At 40.8% G+C, this 22285-nt stretch overlaps 1 protein-coding gene across 6 annotated transcripts in view; it reads left to right on the top strand.

The window, feature by feature from the left end:
• The first annotated feature begins 8215 nt into the window (after positions 1–8215).
• Positions 8216–22285, top strand: part of LOC130155986 (formin-F-like) — a 51746-nt gene continuing 37676 nt past the window's right edge. For all 6 annotated transcript variants that reach the window (XR_008824282.1, XR_008824280.1, XR_008824281.1 and 3 more), the window contains exons 1-2: positions 8216–8379; positions 20946–21050. Coding sequence is in view for 1 of the 6 variants with exons in the window: in XM_056354040.1 (XP_056210015.1) it covers positions 8344–8379; positions 20946–21050 (141 nt within the window). In the remaining 5 variants the exon portion in view is untranslated. The remainder of the gene's footprint in view (positions 8380–20945; positions 21051–22285) is intronic.

Below are 22285 nucleotides of genomic sequence, written 5' to 3'. Positions count from 1 at the left end.
ATCTGTCACTGCTATAAATATACACCCCTGCCTAGCGTGTGATTGTTCCTTCACTGGCTAATTACATGTCAGAGCAGAAAGGGGAATAAAATACAGCACTTACCATTTTGCAGTGGAGATACTAGATTCAGTGCCAGGGAACCTCATTCCTGTATCTTAACCATGGGGTAATTTGTTTTCAAAACTTTGTTCTCCTTTCCCTCTCACTTCATAGGAAGCAGAGGGGTAAGCTCGTTCAGCCTGAGCTTCATGTTTTTTCCCCTCTAGCTGGGCAGGCTTTTTTCTTGAAATCTCTTCCTTCGTTTTCTGTATCAATTGGGAAGTGGTGACTGAATATGACCAGGCTCTGCAGCCTCCCGCTTGCTCTTTCCATTGCCTAGCAAATAGCCTGATGGTGAATAATTCAGTGACACTGAGGTGGGAATTTCAAAAAGCTTTTAGTAATAACCTGCCACTGGCAAACATTGGCGGCTGAAGTTTCTAAATAACAGCTATGGCTAAAAATACGGCAGAAAGTGCAGCTGAGTGCTCCCTACATTGTAAAAATGGAGCATAATGATGAATACTTCCCGGAGGGAACATCGGCAGGGCAGACTCTCGATTTAGCCCATTTCAGGTTGTTGTTGCTGCTGCTGCCTGGGACTGTGCCTGCAGGCCTGTTTTCTTGGGGATGCTCTTTCAGAGGCTGTGCCAAAAGAAGCTGCCCAAAGGCAAATTTGATTTCGATGATATTCCTCATGTGAATGCCAATTTTGTCAATGATTTTTAAAGCCAGCATCTAGGAATCTGGTGGCTTGCATTTGCTGGCTTTAGTGACGTGTAATAGCCCCCTCTTCAGAAAAGCTGGGCTTGCAAATGTGCTAGCTAAAGCCTTGGTGACTTACTGCCTTACTTGAGCTTAAAATTACATGACTGCACATATAAAGAAGGGTGAGGATTTTAGTGAATGCTTGGTCGTTGTTTGCAACACTCTGGTCTAAAGCCTGCAGTGGGATTACTTGCATGGGTGGACAGCTGCATGTGTAGCTCCAGCCAACAGTATCGCTCACCTGAGACATAACGGTTGTGTGTGGGAGCCTTTTCTTTATTCTTACCCTGTCGTTTGCTGACCAAGACTAGAAATGGAGGAGGTGGCTGTATCAGTGATGTCCCAGTATGTCCTGCTATATGTGATGCAGTGGCCAGAATGAAATGGGGGGAAGGCGAGGAGGCAGCTGCAATCTCCTGTTGTCTTTCGTTAGTATATGCTTTTGTCAAAACAATCTGTTTTGACTGATGACTGAAGTTTCAGGAGGAGGTTGCAGGAGAAGAGGCAGCCTTTTGTCACAGAGTTCCTTCTGGGATGAAAAGGCCATCCTGGAGTATGGAGGGCCCCGACTCCTCTGCACCTCATTAAAGGAGCTGACTCACTCTTGGAGATTTTCAAGAGACAGAATTTCTTTAGCTCTCTCTTTGATTCCACAGCCAATTTCTTGCTATTTCAAACCCTCCAGAATTTACTGCTTGCCCCTGCTGTGCCCCAGCCGTTCTCATGCCTGGTGGATGCCCTGGGTGCAATCACTGGACAGTCCATTGTATTCTGACTCAACTCATTTAAACCCATATATATGGCTCTTCCAATTGCAAACTGCTTTGATAGTCCACTTTTTTGAAAGCCTGAAATTAAGGTAGTGTCTGGTGCCATCTTGTGTCATGGAGGAGTAAACATAGAGCTGTCACGTTTTTATACAAATTTGGAATAATGTGTTTTTTTAAATTAGCTTTATGGTGCATCCCTGGATGCAGCATCAGTATTAATGTGTCAAAATCACCAGTGACATTCAGAGGACTAGAATTTTGCATGAAATATATTGTAAGCAGTTGCAAAATGAATTAAAATATGAATCAATGTAGCGTCACCAGCTTCAGCAAAGCTTTCTTGACTCTGAAGTGCAGGCTGAGGGGCAAGCAGGTGTGAGCAGTGCTGGCTAAAGGCCACTGAGCTTCAGCTAAACTAGAGGGACTTTTCATGGGAAGTACTGCTTGGTTTGACGTTACTTCATCATGATTTTACAAAGTTGTCCTTGTCAGGCTTAGCTCACCCCTTTCAGGCAAGTGATTTTGCCTCCACCTCTCGCGGCCCCTCTGGACTGCGGGAGGCAGAGGGGGCAGTGGATGCAGCGGCTGCTGCTGGGACAGGGGAAGCTGTGGTGCTCTCCTCTCCTTGCGTGCGGGGTTTGGGGTTGGTGTCATCATCCTGCGGAGCTGAGCAACCAGCTGGGATGGCAGGTCTGCTCCTTCCCACCGAGCAGAGCCCCCAGGAGGACCAGCGTACTGCAGCGATGCACTGGGAGCACTGCTCTGATGGTTCCTTTATTAATGTTTGTTGCACGCAGTGGGAAGCTCAAAGGAAATTGCTCAAGTAGATGAAGAACCATTATTTTTAGAAACACGTGGGTTGCTTCTTTTCTTTTCTTGATGGTGACAATGAGCAACTATCAAAAGCAGAAGACTGCTGGAAATGTTTTGTTGTTCAAAATTCAGCAACCAAGTAGTTTGTGCATTACTAATTCACAAAGGAACAACTAATAGCTCTATTGTTAATTACTAATTTGCTTTATTTATCTATCAAACTGCCACTATGCTTTGCAGAATGTACTGTACAAAAATCAAAGAATGAGAAAAGAATATTGGCTTTTATAAAAGAAGCCAACAAATGACACCTCCATCAATTAGGCACTGTGTACCTGCTTCTTAATTTTAATGAATATATATATTATCTCTATCTTCTAGTTCCTAGTTTTTTGTTGTTGTTTTTTTTTTTTTTCTTTTCTGGGTTCTCCCACTATTCATTCAAAATGTGCATGTTGAATTAATTACAAAATTAATTCAAATTACCTGAAACATTTTAATCCACACATTTAACGGAAAAATATTTCTTTTATGGTATTTCTGGTGAAACATATGGGAAGTGTTTCAATTTGTCCCATGTCCAGCCAGTGTGGCTGGCATGGGCTTCCACTGCACAGCTCCAGTGCCTCCTTGCACGCTGATGGTCCCCAGCCTTCTGAGTGTCCTGCTGGGCTGGACCTACTGCCATGCTGACTGTCCTGTCCAAGCCACCTCACCTTTCCCAGATCTCTCCTTTCTCCCTTGGGCTTTATTGCAGAATCACAGCTGTAAATTAAACAATTAAAATAAGGTGAAATTGATACATTCTGGTGCTCTCAGATCTGAAGCGTGCTCTCTTGACTCTACTGGGAAAGGCTGGACCAGGTTTTAAATAAAAGTCTGATTTCTACAGGAATAGTTGAATGTAAACTCTTAATTTTTCATATTTAAATATTTTTTCTCTGCTTACAGTTTAAGAATAAATTTACAGATGTGTTAAAGAAGCAAAGATGTATGAAGCTGTGTACCTTGGGAGGGATTTATGGGTGAGAATACTGCAGAAACTGGCAGCTTGTGCAAGGGTTGTGTACTGAGCTTCACTAGATGTCACTGTCGACCTGAATTTAGTTTCACAGACTCAATCGGTTTTCAGAAGTTTTGATTTTAAATTATTCATCTCCACCGCGCCCCTTCCCCCCCCCCCCCCCCCCCCCCCCCCCTTGCATTTAATGCACAGGGAATATCCCAGTTTGGTGTAGTATTAATCTGTCGCGCATAAATATTTTTCTTGCTTAAAAACAGAATCAAAATTAGGTCAAATAGAAATACCTAGAATTTGCAATACTATCAATTTCTGCGTTAGATATTCACTGGGGAAATAGAAAAGCTCCCCCCCCCGCCCCCGAAACAGGGTTTCTTTCTAACATGTTTGATTGGTTTTCCAGTTTAGTTCAGAAATTGTTGGCACAGTCACACTCTCCATCATATGAAATGAAGAGCAAGTTGTCCATTTCAGCCCAAAATATATTCTTGGCTTTAAAATACTCGATTTTTGCTGATGTTAAAAGGCAGAAGTGATATTTAGGTGATTTATCTGATTTAACTTAATAATGTTCTCTTTTAAATTGCTAAGGGTTTCTGTTTTGATACTTCTTGAGCCAATTTTTTTCAATGAATTCAAAGGATGTTGAAGGGGCTCTGTTCATCCTAAAAAATCTGAATAATCTCTGCAATATAGACCCTCTGTCTTTTTTAAAATAAAAGTGCATGTAAGACAATTACCACTTTCAGGTGTGAAAGACCAGGCTGACCACTCCTCTCTTATCTCCTGTCCTGACAGTGATTCCCAGCTTTGCTTGTTGGCATCACGGACTTCAAAGAAGGCACAGAGGATCTGGTTGAGGGTGCCTCCCAGGGCTGGCAAACTGGTATCTTTAAAATAGCAACTAAAATAAAATTGAAAGCACCCAAACCATGAAATTTCCATGGCAGAAGTGACCAAGCAAGTGTATGGGAGGAAGGATGGATGGATGGATGGACAGACAGACTGAGGGCTGAACACCAGCGTTTAGCCAGCTGATGACTGCAAATGTTTAATATAAAGCTCAAGCCTAGCATCCTACAGGTTAGTTGTCTTTCTGCTGGTCTCCTTTGCACCTAATTGTGTCTCAGCGTGCCGTCTCTTCCCACTGTGGAGATCCAGGCTGTGCTGAAGGTATCGTTTTTCTCTTTCAGTTCTGCAGTTCAAGGCACATCTCTCATTTGGTCACTGAGCAGTATATATAAGCCCTTTATCAGACCAACCCCTAATGTCAGGATGTTTTTTATCTAGTATCTCAGTTAGTTCCTTGATGTACTCATTAACCTTGTCTGAGAAATGACAGCTACAATTGCAGTATGCTTCCTTTGGAGTAGATACTCCACCCCTCTGGTCCTTTCAGCCTTTTCTTCCTCTTTCCTTTAGAAAAATGAACTGTTCACTCTTCAGTTACCCAGCTTTTTAACCCCAATTCTTTCTTCTTGATTTACCTTCAGCATGCCTCCCCACATCACTTTCTGCTGATGAACACACTTGGTATGCCTGCTGTCATACTAGGTCAAAACCCCACGTTATATGATGGAATCATTAGGAGCTCTGCCTTCCTCTCTTTCTCAGCATCGTTCCAGAGAAAAAAGAAAGAACCCATTTATAAAACAGGTTTAGGCAGTAATTTTGAGGTGAAACAAGTTTCCAGTGAAAGGCTTTATTTTTGACTCTTAAAATAGTTTGTGAGAGCATTCCAGCTCTGTTGAAATGTTCATGCTTGAATGAGAAGCAGAAATGTTTCTGTGAAGTTCATGCTTTTTTTTTTTTTTTAACAAAAGAATCATTCCATTCAATGTCTCATTTTTTAACCTGAAATGACTTCCTTCATGATGTACTTTTCTTGGGCGTGAAAATGTTCAAGAAAATTCTTTAATGAAATGAAAAAGGCACATGCAAACATTTTTTTTACTTTTGCCTATTAAATATTTCAGGTTGATTAAAAACATACTTGTCATAGGAATTTTTTTTCCCCCCAACTTCCACAAAAAGCACAAAACAATGAGTTCACACAGGGTTTTCCATAATATGCTATTGGAAAACTCCTGGGGATTTAGAATTTTAAAAGGCAGGTAGGGAAATCTCTGATTTCTGGCATGTGAAATCACTCCCAGGGCTGTAAGGGCCCCAAGAGAAGTGAGGTAACGCAAACCAGGAGGCTGACAAGGAGATTCACACCTTGTGGTTGGATACAGAAGCAAAGGATGTTTGGAAAAAGCTGTTTAGAATATCTGTTTGTAAATCTGAGGCACCTGAATTGTCTTTTTAGCCTAAAAAACATCAGGAAAGCATGGCAGATGTGCACTGATGGGAGTGGGACCAGCCTTTGGGATTGTGGCCCGTGGCTGAGATGGGCAGCAGCACCTTCAGAGAGGTGGTGGTGAGGCAGGGCGCAGTGCTGCTCCAGGCGAAAGAGCCCCCTGCCTGGCAGCAAACACACCTAGTGCAAGTACTAAACAAGAGAGAAAAGTGGTTACAAGGTCATCCTCGACAATAGAGGGGAAAAAAGCCGATGTCAGAGTAGTTCGTGTAGTTCTGAAGTAAAATACACATTGCTGGTACAAGACATGGCCTTGTGCATCAGTCAGTGCACAAAATGTTCTTGTTCTTCCGTGTTGGTTCAAAGCCCTTTTCCCCATTCCTTTTGTCTTCCCTGGAGAGCAGTTTATTTAAGCACTGAATTTTCCCATGCGTTTGCTTCAGCCCGTGATTCGGGCATATGTTTGAATTGATTCACTGAGAAGAAAAAAAGAAAATTACACCAGAGCCTTTATTAAAGGAAGGTGTAATTAACGACTTCAGATTAATTGAAAATGTTTTCTCTAAAAGTAGCAATTGAGCTCCATTCTGATTAACTGCTTTCTCACAGTCTTTGTAACCTTGCAGAACGTGCTGTTCAACATGCAGTGGAGGGGAAAAGACCATCTAATGTCTCTGTAGAACCTTTATAAAAGAAACCTGTCATTTTCCTATTCTGAAATGTTCTGTGGTGCTATAATCGTATTACAAAAAGAAGTTCCTTGGGGTTCTTTAATTCAAAAAGAAAATCATTGTTCCTCAAGGGCTGAGGAATCTAAGGGGGAATAGGCCAATACTAGAAATTTGATTTTGAGTTAATGAGTTGCTATTTTATTTTAACAAAATGTCTTAAGATAGCTGTTGAAGAAACATGTTTCCTGTGATTTCTTTTTTTCAGTTTAGTAAAAATTTCCATCCTGTCGTGCTGGACATAGAATAGTCAGAATTGAGAGCATTGTAAAAAACCCCAGTCTTTTATTAAATATTTATTTAGAAGATTTGGACTTAAGCCATGAGACGTTGTTGGCCTTTGTTAAGCTAACATTCTTTCGAAGAATAGGACTTACCTTTAATCAGTTCAAATTATTAAAACCTGTTTATATTAGCATATATTGACCTTCCTTTTCATTTGTATTGCTTTAAGTAATCTTGGGAGAATTCATTCCTAATCCTTTCCCTCCCACACAGTTGCTATTCTAGCCTCTCTGGGGTCCATCTACAATGTTGAGCAAGTGTGAGTTTGAAGGCTCTTGCTTATGAAGCTGGTGAGCTCCGTATGGCGGCAGGGCCCGCTCCTAGGCACGAGTTCCGTCCTGTTCCTGGTGCGCGGCCTGCAAGGCGGATGGGTTGGCCGGCTCTGCGCCATGTCGCTCTCCACCGCTGGTCGCTGGCCTCCAGCCTGAATCCGGGCTGCTTGCGCTTGCCTTTTGCAGTGCTGTCTTTTGGCTGAGCTCTGGCAGATCAATCAGCTGAGCTTCTCGGCCAAAGGGCCATAGCAGTGTCAGAAAGAGCGGGTGGGCTTTGTACACAGGGGAGCCCTGCCCTTGCACCCAGGGGGGTCCATTGGCACCCCTGCTGTGCTGGACTTCTCAGCATCCTCTCCCTGCATTGCTTCTGTTAAAAAATTGCCTCTGGGCTGGTAGAGGAGGGAGACCTGTCCACAAAACGTTTCAATTCCTGTCACTTAAAAAAAAAAAACGCTTTGCGGGAGATGCGTAATGGGTTTTGATTTTCCCTTTTGCTTCTATTTGGCCAAGAAGAATTTACAAAATATGAAGAGTCCAACTTCAAGCCATATCTATGGAGAACTTTTAATCTCAGAATTAATTTTAACACATTTTTGTGTCATAATAGAAGTCACCACATATAGGTGAGGAAACTGAGGTGGATTTTCTCTGTAGCTGCTGAACAATTTTTGTCAGAGTTGTAGTCAGGTTTCAGGGATACCTTACTGTTAATTCCCTCTTCTAATCACTAGTCTCTCCTCTCTGACACAGATAGCAAAGGCAAAGTTTAAAATACTGTTTATTTTTACAGGAATCTTGTATGTTAACCTGCAGGTGCCTTTGTGGTTTCATCCAATACGCACATATCCATGCTGGAGTTTGAGGACCTGTTAAAGATTGCTGCTGTGTGTAAAAATGCTGCTGTGAAAATTGACCATCAGATTTGTAATTCCTTGGGCAAACTTTGTTACATTTAGTATGAAGTTTGTTTTGGTAACTAACATGCTGGGTGTTCAGATAGATCCAATGTAGAGTAATAAATCATAATTTCAGCATTCATGGTTCGGTGATTTCAGGAAGTAACTAGAACATAAATATCAGTTCAGGAAAAGCAAACATACGACTAAGTTTCTTGTATTTTCACAGAGCTGCCATAAGGAACTAAAGCATCATTATTGTTTCTTTCAGTTCTCAGCGTAAAAGGAAGTAACACTTAATAAAAGCCATTGGCTGCAAGATTTCATAAGAGAGAGAGAAGCAGAGAGAAAGAACGAGAACCGTGCTGTGGAAAAGCAGGTGTGAATGAATAAACTATAGTTTGCTACCCTATGGGATACTGATGAAACAAATAGAATTTTCACAGACATGGATAATACAAGAACACAAGACACTCTTTCACAGGTAAAGGCAGAAACTATTATGGCTTGTGTGAAAGTGCTATTTGTTGTACATAACTGAAGAGATGGCATATCAGAAACTGAAAATGACTTTATATTTTATTGGCAAGGAATTTGCAGTAGATTACTTAATGTAATTGATTATTATGTGATATGAGCTGGGACTGGTCTAATATATCAGAAAGTGTTTGCAGATGTGTATGAAACAATATTTTTCTGTGCTGTATTCTTAAGAAAGTTGAAAGGTGTGAGGTTTTCCAGATACAAAGAAAAGGACAAAGAGAGAAAAATCACTCTTTCTATTGCCATGCTAGGGAGGATTTATTAATACTATATATTATCTGTGCTAAAAATTTCCATAAGGTAATTGGAGGGGAAAAAAAGTGGTTTATATTATAGGCAAATGCAGTCTTTTGATAATCATACTGGAATTTAAAGTGATTGATATGCCAGAATTGAATATACATCAGGTTGCAGCACTATTGAATTTGTCTGAGTGTCTGCCAGATATATAGTTGTTGCAGCACTCTGCTTGTTTCAATACTTGCATGTTTGCAAGCCTGTTATCTGGAGACTTAGGCGGTGGAAAACTCCTCTCTGACTAGGCTAGCTGACTGCATGTATTGGTGGAGGTTCTCTGGTGTGTGATCTGGAGTAAGGAGCAATTAGAGGAAAGAACGAATGTGTTATGTGTAGGCTGAGGAGGTGTGATGGAGTGGTTCTGAGTGAGTTCTGAGCAGCTACGGAGGGTGGCTTGGCTAGCAAAGCACAAGAGCTGGGGAGAATCCAGCCCTGTCTGCATCATTCCCCCTTTTCTCTGAGAAGTATGAGATGTTCATTGAAAAGATTTGCTCTGCGAGGCTCTAGACAGACCCAGAGCAATTGCATAAACCAGGGTGAAACCATTTTATTGCTCCTTGGTTTGTCAAAGAGGAAAAAGGGCACAGGACAAATTGCTGCCTTTGGTTACCTCCATACAACATCAGCCTCCTTGGCCTTTGAAGATTTTCTGTGGTGGGCAGTGTAACAGGTGATCCAAAGACAGAGTCATTTAGCTACACAGATGTTTATTGCTTCACCTGAAGTAACAGCACCCGAAATGTCATAAAATTGCAAGTCCCTGGCACTAGTCAGTATAATGACATGCTGAGGTGCTGGGATCTATTTGGAAAAGCTGTGGATGACAGGGGTGTTGAAAAGGTCCAAAAACAGTCTGAAAGTGTTTTCCCTTTCTCTGCTGCCTACGGTGTTTATTGCTTGGCACTGACGCACGAGCCTGAGTTGCAGCTTATGAATCATTGTTCTTATTTCTTACTTCAGGTACTGCTGGGGAGGTCAGGGGCAACACAGATGTGGAAATAACCAAATATTTGCTACCAGAAAGGGCTTACATGTATGAGAAACAGGAAACCATAACCAGGTGGTGCCACTTTTCCCTTTCTTTCACTCCCCAAGGCCTGCAATAAAGCATATGCACAAAGCTCAGGCTGTACCATCAGCAAAATATTTGCAAAGCTAAACTGCATGTGAGAAAAATGTGTGTTTTAAAGTTTTGTGAACTCCTTTTAAAACTTGGCGATATGTCTTTATGAGGCTTTTCATCTAAGTCTTTTGACAGCTGATAAGATCACGGTGCAAGGTGGAATGCTTGTCAGACCTTTTGCTTTTCCACTCTGCTTTACTTTAATCAACGACTTTAAAGTACTTTATCCCCGTGGCTTTCCCATACAATTTTTGTTAGGCTTTTTTTTAAAGGCCAGCTCTCTTAGGCGATTGATTTTTTTTTTTTTTTTTTTTATTTTTTTCCTTCCTCCCCTCCCTGGTCTTTTCCAAGGTAGCTTAAAGCAGATTTTCACTGTGTGTTTAGCAAGGGATCAACTCCATTTAAATAAGGCCAAATGATGCCATATATTCTTATATGTGTATTCATGAACATGTACCCAGCCTCAGCAGCAGCTCTGTAGCCTCTGAGATGGGCAATTGTTGTTAGACTACAAGTCAGAAATCTGATGTTCTGCTCATCTGCTGGGGCTTCTAATGACTTGACTATACGTATTGCGTGGTCAGTCCAGGACAGATGGGGCTCAGAACAGTCTGCTCCCTGCACTTAACATCAAATGTCAGCCCGTGCAGAGGACCTGTGAGACAGTTCAGCTTCCTTGGTCCTGCCGGTGTTTTGACCCTGGGTGTCTGTGGATTCTGCGGAACTGCTGGATGAGAGATGCTGCATCAGTGCATATTGCTTTGAGACTGCACTTATACTTAAAGCCAGAATCACTCGTAGGCAGATGAAAGCATCAATATGGAAACAGTCTGTGTGGGAATCTTGATCCACCTAAACCCATCTCAAAGTCTGGGAATGTGTTTCTTTTATAAGACAAGATTGAAGGACCCAGGGAGGCTGCACTGAATTTTCATGTTTGCTACTCAGCAGGAAGTAGCCCATGAAACAAAGAGGGTAAGAAATGCCTATGGAACAAGGATGAAGTACACGCTGAGGTATGTCTTCCTCATCACCCATACACAGGTGGAATTCCTCAGTTAAATTTCCTGCTACCGAGCTGTTTGGAGCTCCATCTGTTTTGCTCCATTCTCAATATTGTCCAAGTTCCTGAAACTGGAAGTACAACAGATATTGCCAAGCCTCTTTTTGAGAGGAAATTATTTCCTGAGTTTCAGAAAGGACTTAAAGACCCAGCATAAATAGATGTGCAACTAATCAATCCTGAGAAAGTTAACCTTGCTTGGAAAATGTAGTGTACTTTTGTAGTATTAAGTATTAAGAACATAGCAAAAACATTTACACAGACAAGGATTCAAGGATTATATTCTGCTAAATCCGTCAGAGTTTAAGAGGAGAGTGGTAAGGAGAAATAGCCTCCTTTTAACTAAATATTTTGCTAGGATGATTTATGGGGGGAAAAATGTTAGGTTAGAAATAATACATCAGTAGATGGATGCTCATTGGGGTTTTTCCTTAAGCTCTCAGACTGTGTTTTGATTAGAACATAATGAAGAATTTGTTCATTAAATGTTCCAGCTAATTAATGTAAAATTCATGGAGACCCTGGATTCTCAGTTAAACGTGCATGAAATGAGTGTTGCGTTCTCTATATTGCACTTTTTGCTTAGCAGGTGTTAACTAATACGATCTAATAAACATCAAGTATAATGAAATGAGTCTTGTTCAGCATTTAATAATTTTAGCAGCCCAATTCTTCCCTGATTATGTATCTATCTTTTACAAGATGTTAGGGCACAAAATGAGATTGTAAGCCTTTGAACAGAAAGATGCATGCTTTTCTCCAAAATAATTAGATGTCACTGTTAAATAGTCTGGTAATCTTTGTTTCTTCACAAGATTAATTGGACTATCATGTTAATAAGCAAATATGATTATCCTCAATAGTTCTTATCACTGTGCTCTTATTACTGTGACTAAAAGCATAGAATATTATTATTTTACTAACAGAAATATTTCTATATGAGCCACCTTCTTTAATCTATTTCAGTCCATTTTGTAGTATAGCATTCAAATTATACCTCAATACCCCAACAGAATACTAAGCAAATTCACACTTAGGTATTGTTTTGAAATCAAGTATCATTTGATACACTCAGGACACATATTGCAAGTTTCTGTGGTGTTAGGGCACTGAAATCAATGGGAGTTTTATACCGAATGTTCCTAGCGTAAAACTATCCCCAAATGCTTTTGAAAATCTTTCCATAGTTGCTACTTCAAAGGTGAACTGCCTCTAGGTAATTCAGATTGCACTCACTTAATTAATTTCAACTGACAGCAATATTCAGCAAAGTCAGTCTCTTATCACATAAAAATCTTACATTTTTAAAAAAGTAGGATTTACTTTATTTACATCTTTAAATGTAATTTGGCTTTGCGGAGGCCAACATTTGGAGGAAAACAAAGTGACGGTGGAAGAGATTTAGTAATGGCTTAGGCATGATACAAAAAAATGAAAACTGAGCATATTGGCCATACATTGCACAAACCGTTAGTACAAGCTGGAAACCAGTTCACACTGGGGACTCCTGCATTTTTATTGAGGTGCCTGCCTCCAGTCTTTGTAATACTAATTGTAATGTAAAGCTTTCCATATATGTTTTAACTGCCCATTTACTGTAGCGTTCTGATCAGGTGTACTTCTAGCATGAATGGGACAGTTGACATTTTAATCGTTGCAATCTATAGGACACATGGACAAGTTTTATCGTATGGTGCGTACACTGAGGTTTGTCTTTGTACATCCATATATATACAGGAATCTCATGGTGTGTCAATGCGTCACTGTAGCCACACCAGTACTTCAGTTGTGCACTTTTCAAGTATGGAGGACTTATTATCATACCTAAAAATTCTGCAGTCTTTATTTCTGTTTTGAGTACTACCTGCAAAGATATTTTGGTAGGTGTTTGAAGAAAATCACCAGCAGGTAATTCAAATGGCATGCTTCAATTACTTAATGTTGCACCTACTTAACACGAAGTACATGAAGCAGCAAAATCATAGAATCCATGAATTTTAGCAATACATCATGCTTTTAGATAGCCAAAGTTCTCAGTTATATTTGTAAGCAACTGGACTGAGATATAAAGGAAGTGTGAGTGGAAAACTTATAAAAATACTGTTTAAAGACTGCTGGGATTTTTATTTGAAGATGTAGGTGTGTATAACTGTCTTTATACTTCATGATTGCCCCTTGGAAACATCCACCTTAGCTTTAATTGTCAGTAGTAAATAAATTCCATAGACAATTGGCACTAAATGGGTGTGGGTCGGAAATAAGAATTATCTTTTTTAAATCTCCATCAGTATTGAAGAACTGAAGCACCACGGGCTTGGTTCTGCACAGCCGAGGGCATCTCTGTCCCTGCCTTGGCTTGCCCAGGCTCTTAATACGAGCCTGACTGAACCAGTACCTAGGATGTGCGAGTTAGGATTTGGAAAACATTGTTGCATTTCTTATAAGGTGAGGCTGGCTGCAAAAGGTTTCTCTGTAGGTCTTGCTCTTTGGTACTTCATCGCCACGGTAATGCCTAACAGCGTAATACCCAACCAGGCACTGCCAGTTCTGATCCAGCAGCACATGGTCTCCTGAAAGAAGGGGTTTTCAGGGAGCATCTTTGCCCTACAGATAAACTCTCATAGGCTGGATGAAGTTTTCTAGAATCTTTTAAATCTCTGACTGCCACTTTCCCTGAAAGTGGTGCTTTGAAAAGCAGCAAAACCATCTGTTCTTTGCACTCAGGCTTGGACTTAATTAAAATGCAAAACAAGTGTGCAAAATATGGGTTAAAAAAGGAGGTTAGGTATGAGAAAAGCCTAGTAAGGCATCTATCAAAGCGCCATCCAAGGCTTTTGTATCCCACAGAGTCCATAAAGGTTTTGTTTAACTCTTCTTAAAGGTGCTCAGTAATGGGAGATTCCATAATCTTTCCTAGACAGCTCTGTGGCTAGTGTTATCCTTACTGTTTGCCGAACATCTAAGCCAAACATCTTTTGTTGGAATTTAAATTGTATTTCTTTTCATCCTCCCGCACAGGGAGCAACCTGCTCCTTTCCTTTTTGCAGCAGCTGTTGATGCACTTGAAGACTGTGGCCTCCCAGCCTTCTCTTGGCTCTGAAATCCCAGTCCTTCCTCTCTTTCCTTGTAAGTTGTGTTTCTCCAAAGCTCTGATGATTCTTATTGGCTTGATCTGGACTCCTTCAGCATGTCCAGCTTTTTTCTGGAGTCATGGAAAACTTCACCCGCTATTCTAGCAGAAACCTTTATCAGTGCTGAGTGCTGGAAAGATTACTTATGTTTTGCAAACTGTGCTGCTGTCTCTGACCTCCCAGTGGGATATTTGCTTTTATTGCCACAGCATGATGTTGTTAACTTGTGCTAGTTTGTAAATGGCTATAACTTCTGGGTCTTTTTCTGAAGAGTGTGTGTTCCTCAGCCACTGCTTGCGAAGATGTGAAGATGGTAATTCCTGCTGAACTTTTTCAAGCTTCCACTCCCCCCCTCCGTGACGCTTGTTGAACTGTATATTATTGCTTCTCTCATTTGACAAGCTTGTTTTGAATTTGAATCCCCCTTGTGACCCGCTTGCAGTTCTTTCCCTTTGTGTCAAAGTTTGCAAATTTAATAAACAAAATCGCTAGTACATCATCAAATCATTAATGAAAGCATTGAATAGTAAAGTGACGCCAGCCTCCTGTGCAGCAGCACTCAGTTTATCCTTTGAGTTTTCGCAGTGTAATTCTGGTAATTACTTTGAGTGTTGTTTCCTGACAAGACCGAAGCGCTGTTAGAGCAGGAGAGTCCAGGCTGGTCTGTTAAGTGCTGACCAAGGGAAACTAAAGCGTTCGCTTCGTATCAGACCTATAAATGATCGTTTTTTCAGAGGGAACTTTAAGAAATGTTTAGGCATTGAGATTCCTCAATATGGTGATATTTTCAAAACTGGAGGTAGGTAGACTAGTTTGTGTTGTATGCTGTATTATATACGTGTCAGCAGGCACCTGTTTATATTTTAGATTCCTAAATATTTTTGAGACTAGCTTTTTGAGATGTTTGTTGTTGTTGTACTTAATCACTCTATACCTTTATATAATTATATATATATATATAGTTATAATAAAATAGCTTTGGGCTCCTCCAGCTCCTACTGAAAGTGGCAGAATTTCCAGTGTTTTCAAGGAAATCAAGCTACTGTTTGATGAATACCTTCTTCTTTGAATAAATGTTGACAGATATTATTCAGCCAGATATAGATCTGAACAAATAATGAAAAACATTATTACAGATGGATAATTTATTTGATGAATAGCAGCTCTGTTTGACAAATAATATTAGTCTATCTCTATGACTGGCTACAAAAGATGGTATTGCCACATAAAAATATCACATCAGTCATCTGTATTGATATTTCATGTAAATTACAAGTGAAGGCTTTTCAGATACCCCAATCATAGAAGACAGCCACTCCCCTGTAAATATATGGGAGCACTCGGTACACTTTGGGCCAAGTTCAAACCTGGTAAAAGCGAATGTGTTGAAGGATGAAAGCTGATAACACCAGACCAGAACTTTTAAGGCAACCCAGATTGTGTTTGCTGTCTTTAAAATCGCTTACATGACATGTTTAACATTCAGGCAGAGTGCAGTTCAGCATACTATTTTGAGGAAGACAAATATCTATGGTAAACTAACCCAGCGCCTTTGGTTTAAAAAAAATAAATAATGTTTTCTTTAAAAGCACATCTTGGAAAAGGAAGTTGCTACTTGAAATTTCATTACAGGTCAATCACCGTATTACATCTTGGCACTTATTTTTAAGCTGCTACACTGTACTTGCTTTGCAGAAAGTGTTGTGCACCGTAGCTGGAATGCACCGAGTCAACAAAAAATCCCCAGAAAGCTTTACCTTGAAGTTGCTTTATCCTGCTGTTCTGGATAGAAAACAAAATATTCAGTTATTAAAAACAGTATTTAAAAAAAAAAAAAAAAAAGCACTCCAAAATGAATGAAAATATGACCCTATGCTGGATAAAAAAAAAAAAGTCAGGCATGTATGTTAAAACAGCATATTTCTTTTTGTGTGGACAAGGATAGCATTCAGGCAGCTTTGTGTCGAGAAATTTGTGAGATCTCTGTAAAGCAATATGTAGCCACTACTTGGCTCTTCCCTGTTGGATTGAGTTCTTTTGTCCTGTGGAGCATTGCTGCCAGCAGTGCTAAAAGGGAAATGCTGCTGTGGTGTGCAGAGGGTGAGGAAGAAGCCTGCTCGGTCCAGCCTTCCCTTCTGGCTCCCACGGCAGCCAGGAGCTGGTTTGTCTCTTGCTTCTTGTAGCAAGCAGATGAGAATGTTTAACACTGTTAATGTTTAACAAGGACAAGTGTAAGGAATGCTTAACAGTGAAAGGCTTGACTAGACTTGAATAAAAATTTCCCCTCATTTGTACCGGGAGCAGGATTTCTGCATGACTTGGTTTTGTTGTCACAGGAAATGATAGAGCTCAGCGCATATTAGCTATGATCTTCACCTAAGTAAACTGGAAATAATGTCTTGCTGAATTGTGCCAGTATTTGTAATAATTGAGATCATATCTATAGCTGACTGGCAGCCAGACTTCTTGCTTTACATCTCTGTGGGTATACGTACACACATTCCAGGAGTTCTGTGAGAGATTGCTGTCATATTACGATCCGGGTAGGATGGTCTGCAGAATAAGAATAAGCTGAGCAAAAGTCACGTAGTTCAAATTCTTCTGTAGGTAATAGAGAGAAAGAGTTGTCAGATAATGAGACGGGTCTTAACATGCGGTGAATTGCCACCGAGAGAAGCCCAGGCATCTCTGCTGACTGCACAGGAGACAGCAAACCATGGGATTGGGGACTAGTGCGTGTTAGAGGGCGAGTGTCAGAAGGAGGAGGCACAGGATGCTGTTAGCCTGTCTTGTTCTTGAACATGCTCAGTACGCCTTCCACTGCTTCACTCAATCAGCTGTAGAAGATGATGTGGCTTTAACCCCTCTTTCTGGTTGATGCTCAGAAGGTCTGGAGCATCAGAATGGGAACATTTCTGGAGTCATTAGAGTAATATTTCCACAGTATGAAGACTACATGCAAGACCTTCCATACCTTTTAGGGCCTCTTGTGAGACTCTGCTGGGCAAAGGGAGAGTGCCAGGAAGCCCTGGAAGGGGTCATGTAGAGTACTGTGTTGGCAGCTGCCCAAGAATAAGCCAGAAATCTCGTATCTTGCCACTAAGCACATTTTATACCATGTCAATGCCAAAAATATAAATACCTCGCCCTGCAGAGTAATGGATATACAGAGAACGCCTGGAGCCCCACGCTCTTCCTTCAATTGTGAGCGCTGATTTTTCTTTCAAATCACTTACGTGGCTATACTGACTCTTGGGTGGGTCGTGAAGATTTAATTTGTATTAAACAAGCTTCTTTAATCTGGCAGGTAAATGAATGCATTATTAATGCAATCTCATGTATTTCCTTAATGTGCATGCTGTATAATAGAAACATTTAATTTTTTTAAATCAAGGTTGGATAACAAAACTTTTATAAAAACATTCTGTTTGGTTGCACCACTCACATTCTATTAGGCAATATAACACAATCTGACTTAATGGCATTTTAGTGGATAATAACACAAAACTTGTTTTCTTTTCAAGAAAAAAACCCCACCAAAACAAACACAAGAATGAGCATTAAAAACATGGTGATGTGCTGAGAGAAAAGCCCCAGAGATACAAAACGATAAAGGTCAGGATCTGTTACTCAAGTCTTGTTTGCAAGTAAAAATACCATGCTAACGTGTGGTTGTCAAAAACCTGAGCAAGCCAGACAGACTTCTGCCCAATAATTTTGACAGTTCTCATAAGCTGAAAAGTGCCTTTTTTGCCTCTCATGTGTTGAAATGTTTCCCTCCTGCTTGCAGATGTGCAGAGAGAAAGAGAGTTAACAGAGACGTTAAAACAACAGGGTGCTGTTAAAAATAACCTGTACCAAGCACTATCTTTTGTGTGCTCTCTGGGGAATGCATTAACTGTCAGTAGCCTAACTTACTAACTACCCTTCCTGCATTTGCAATATACAAAATGGTTTGCTTCTCTTTTGCAAATATTTTTGTGCATACATTATTAAGCAAATTAAGAGATGTTCCCTGTTGTTTTCATGTCTTGGGCAGAATATCATTCTAGTTTACAGGAGACTTTGGTGAAGGTAAGTGGAATGAGGAGTTGAATACTTCGTAGAGCCAAAAATGTATTCCCTTCTGTATTTTTTTTGGTAAAAATTAAAAAAAAACAAACCCAAACAACTTTTGAAAATTTTCAGTAATGCAAAAGAGAAACACAGTGAATTACAAGAAAATGTCTTGGTTTTGATAGAGGTGTTGTGGCAGGGTTTCTTGGTCCTAGATAGATTATTTGGCCAGAAAGACAGACCTTAAAATACCCAGTGCTTGGGGCACTGCAGAGTATGGAGCCTGCTTGCATGACAACAGGGATGGTAACCCAAATCACCTATATCCTAGAAAAAAAATTCAAAACCTCAGAGTTTTCAAGCTGAAACTCTTGTTTTATTGGCCACTCTTAGGAAGCATCCCTGCAGCTGTGTATGATGTATTGTGTAGCTGGACAACACCATGAGGTTCAAATGAGAACTGAACTTGTTCATCGAATTGTGTACTGAAGCGAGGGAAATAGTTTTCTTGTTTGTGTTAATCAGACTGTGCCTTTGAAAAAAAGACTAAAATGTTATCTTTATGTTATCGTTGTCATCCTGCTGCAAAATCTTTGAACCTTTCATACAAAAAGCCCTACCAGTTGCAAACATACTATCCAACTTCCTATCAAGAATTGCTATCCTGTATAAATAGAATCTTGCACTTCAAAGCTGAGAGATCTTAGTATTAAGGAAACTATATTTTTCAATTCAGATACATACATATTCTTGTTTGCTTACGCAGAGTCTGTTCAGTGGGGAATTATCTTGTTAAGATCTAATTGTATACAATGTATGTGTGGTGTAAATATATGGCCGTTTAAAATTCAAATACAGAATGTGAAGGTCATTGTAGGAACCTTCTGTGCCTCAGCAAATGTGAATGAATTATCAGACTGCTTTCATTCTTTCCTCACTGTTCACATTACTATTTGCAGCTGGGAGCTATGCCATAAGTTACTTTTATATTAGCATTGAAAATTCCAAGGCTTTAAAAACAAAATATTTCTTCTTTTCTTCCCAGTTTTGTTTGTAGGCTGTAAAAACATACAACATGTCTGTTGGTCAGAAACTGATTGAGAGGTTAGAAATTTGGTGAGCTAAAGTGTGTTTGGTGCAGTGTGGCTTGGAAAAAGAACCTGTGGATTTAGCGGTCCCTGACCTCTGCGGTGTGACTGGTGATTTTTGTTGCCCGTTGGATGTGTGCCAGGTGGCTGTGGTGCTTGGGTGGGTGGAGAGGATCTCAGTCTCAGAGAGGGTCTCAGAGAGGATCTCAGTCTCAGAGAGGATCTCTCTCAGGCTGCCTTGCTGGGGTGTTCAGCAGAGAAGCTGCTGTATCTGTGGAGAGCTGTAGGCGTAGGTAAAGTGAGGGATTAGGGATTGATCAGGACCAGAAGGTGCTGGGGGTGGCAAAGCAGGTGGGAGGCTGCCTTGGAGGGCTGGGAAGCAGTGCAGTGGCCACTGCTGGGCATAACCATCACAGGTCACAGGCGGCAAAACTGGCAGCTCTCTGGAGCCCTGACTTCCACCCAGCCTCCCCCTCCCGAGTGGTGGACCGGGCTCTCTAGGGATACCTGTCTATAGCTCTTTGCCTTCTTTTTCCTATGGCAGAAACAGCAAAACCCACTCCATGCTCTCTCGGTGCCTTGTCCTTGGGGTAGCCAAAGTCAGAGATGCTTTGAGCTGCCTTGCTCTGAATATGCTGGTTTTCCCGGCAGCTCCAGCAACAGGGATGTGGGGCAGGGGGGGACTTGCCATTCCCACAGCCAGCTCTCCTGCCCCTTCCTCTTGCTCCTGTGCAGGCTGGGCAGTGCTCCTGGGGTGGGCTCCTCACCTTGGATGTCCATGTGAAAGAGTTTGAAAAGGATGATTTGGAAGATTTTACTGTAGTAACTTACCTCCTTGCAGTGAAGTCATTCTCCGGGGGGATAGGAAGCGCTGTATATTGCAGCTAATTGAATATTGTAGCTAAGCTACTGGATAAAATAATCACAAGTTCCTGAGCTCTGGTGATAAAACCTACACACTCCTTCCAAATTTCCAATTCTGCTACTGTTGAGGAATGGATATCACACAAGGGAACTCTTTGGTCTGTCTCAAAGGGGAATTGTTTATTCTTTCTACACAGTCTGCGAAAGAGCTTTGCCAACAGTGTAAGCTGCTGTAGTTCTGGGGCCCTGGTAGCTCCACTGGCTTTTTTTGTGTGCTTGATTCCTGTTTGGCATTGCAATCCCCACCTGGTTCACTTAAGAGCAACATACATTTGTGTGTAAGTTTATTGTCAGTGCAACCTCCTTTTTTTGGCAAAAGAAAGGGGAAGTGTAACGCTGGCTTGTTAATGTGTTTAGATAAGTTAATGTGGCAGCTGTACCTGCTGGTACAAACATCGATTCCCCCCCATGCCCGCCCCCCCACCCCCCCGCCCTGGAAATTTCAAATGGCCCTGATTTTGCTTTCATGTTCCCTGTATGCAGTACTTTAAGGGTAAGACACAGGCAAGCATGCAAAATTGATGTTTTCACTTCTTGCCAGATTTTCAAACTAAAAAAGATTTCTTCCTTGCAGTTCTACCTCCAGATATTACCACCCCATCTTCTAAAATTGTAAAAGCCCCTGTATATTTGATATCTTGTGGATTCTCACCAGATTTCAAAGGCAGATTATATTTGCTGGGCAGGTTGTCGATAGAACATAAAATATGAAAGAAATTGTAATTTTATGTCAGATACTGCAGCTGTAACTGCCACAAGCACTTTGTATCCTTAATATTGCAGTGAAAAAACAGTCTTTAAAAGCATTTGACCCTTTTTTTCCAGTTAAGCCAGGAAAAACTCCTCAAAATTATGAACATGGTGAAAAATAAAGAAGTGAGCGTTGAAGGAGCTTTACATTTGGCACAGAAAGAGGTGTATGCTGAAAAGGTAAGGTCAATCCTTTGATCTATTTTGCAAGACATTCAAATGTATGAACTTGTTGTTGGAAAGGCTGGCTGAGCATTAGGAGCATGTCCGTATTGCTTTCAAAGATGCAATCCCAACTTGTGCAAACATATACGCTCCAGTTTATAACCAAATATTTCAGGAAATAATGCTACCTGTATCCTATGTAATGGATATCCCATGCAGATGCTGCAGCTACACGGCTGGCATTACCTGGAATGAGTAGTTAAATCTAGATCAGACCCATCCATGTGAGTTTCGTTGTTGTGAGTGCAGCATCAAGTACTGTAACAATAAAAGTAGAGCAAAATCCTTGGGAAAATGATGGATCAAGTCCTTGAGGGTTCTTCTAGTGATGGGTTGTCTTTGGGGCATGACTGGTCACCATAAGAGCGTCTGACAACTTAGCATTGTGCATGGCCGTGAGAACGGCTGGCTACAAGGTACAAAGCCTTGGCCAGTGTGACTTCAGTTCTAACACTGCTTATGGTTGGCTCTGACCTTCCATCAGGCAAAACCAGAATCAGTGTAAAGGTGGCTTAAAACTGTTTTTGGGTCCCACAACAACATAGCTTTGCTGAGCATAGGTCAAGGAGACCAAGAGGTCTAGTACAGAGATTTCTTCAGGATCAGGTTGAGACACAAAAAATTAATTTTTCTGCTGTTAAAACCTTCACCTCTTCACTGACGATCAGAACCGGCTCATTAGCATCTTTCTGTTTTATAGAAAGCATGGAAGCTCTTTGCTGAGAAAAGTAGAAGTTGGTAATGGTGAGTGAAAATGGTTTGAGAATGAGGAGCACATTAATTTGTACATTAGTATATCACCCTTGTCCTCCTCTCCATAATCCCTGTCCAGTATCTCTGTCATTGAAATCTTTGTCCATCATCCCCACAGAAGTGCCAGCAGAGAATTATTTGGAGAAATTTTCACTATTTCCTCTTCTGCTCTGTATTTTTGAACCAGCCTCCCTATGGCAGCATCTCCAGGAAACAGGGAAATCTTGTGATGTGCTAATGACACAATCTGGATTATTTTTTTTTTTTTTTTTTGCATCACAGGAGCTGATAGTGATTTTGAGATAAACCTGGTGCTTTTTGGAATTTTTAAAAATAGCTTTCTGAACTGCTTATTAACTTCTTGGCTGGAAAGAAGTAGAAGGAGAAGCAAAAATAAATACTAATAAAAAAGCAATGCAAGTTTTGCAGAAGGGATA

This window comes from Falco biarmicus, chromosome 10, assembly GCF_023638135.1.
Source record: "Falco biarmicus isolate bFalBia1 chromosome 10, bFalBia1.pri, whole genome shotgun sequence".
NCBI lineage: Eukaryota > Metazoa > Chordata > Aves > Falconiformes > Falconidae > Falco > Falco biarmicus.
This window is presented reverse-complemented; position numbering and strand designations above follow the sequence as displayed.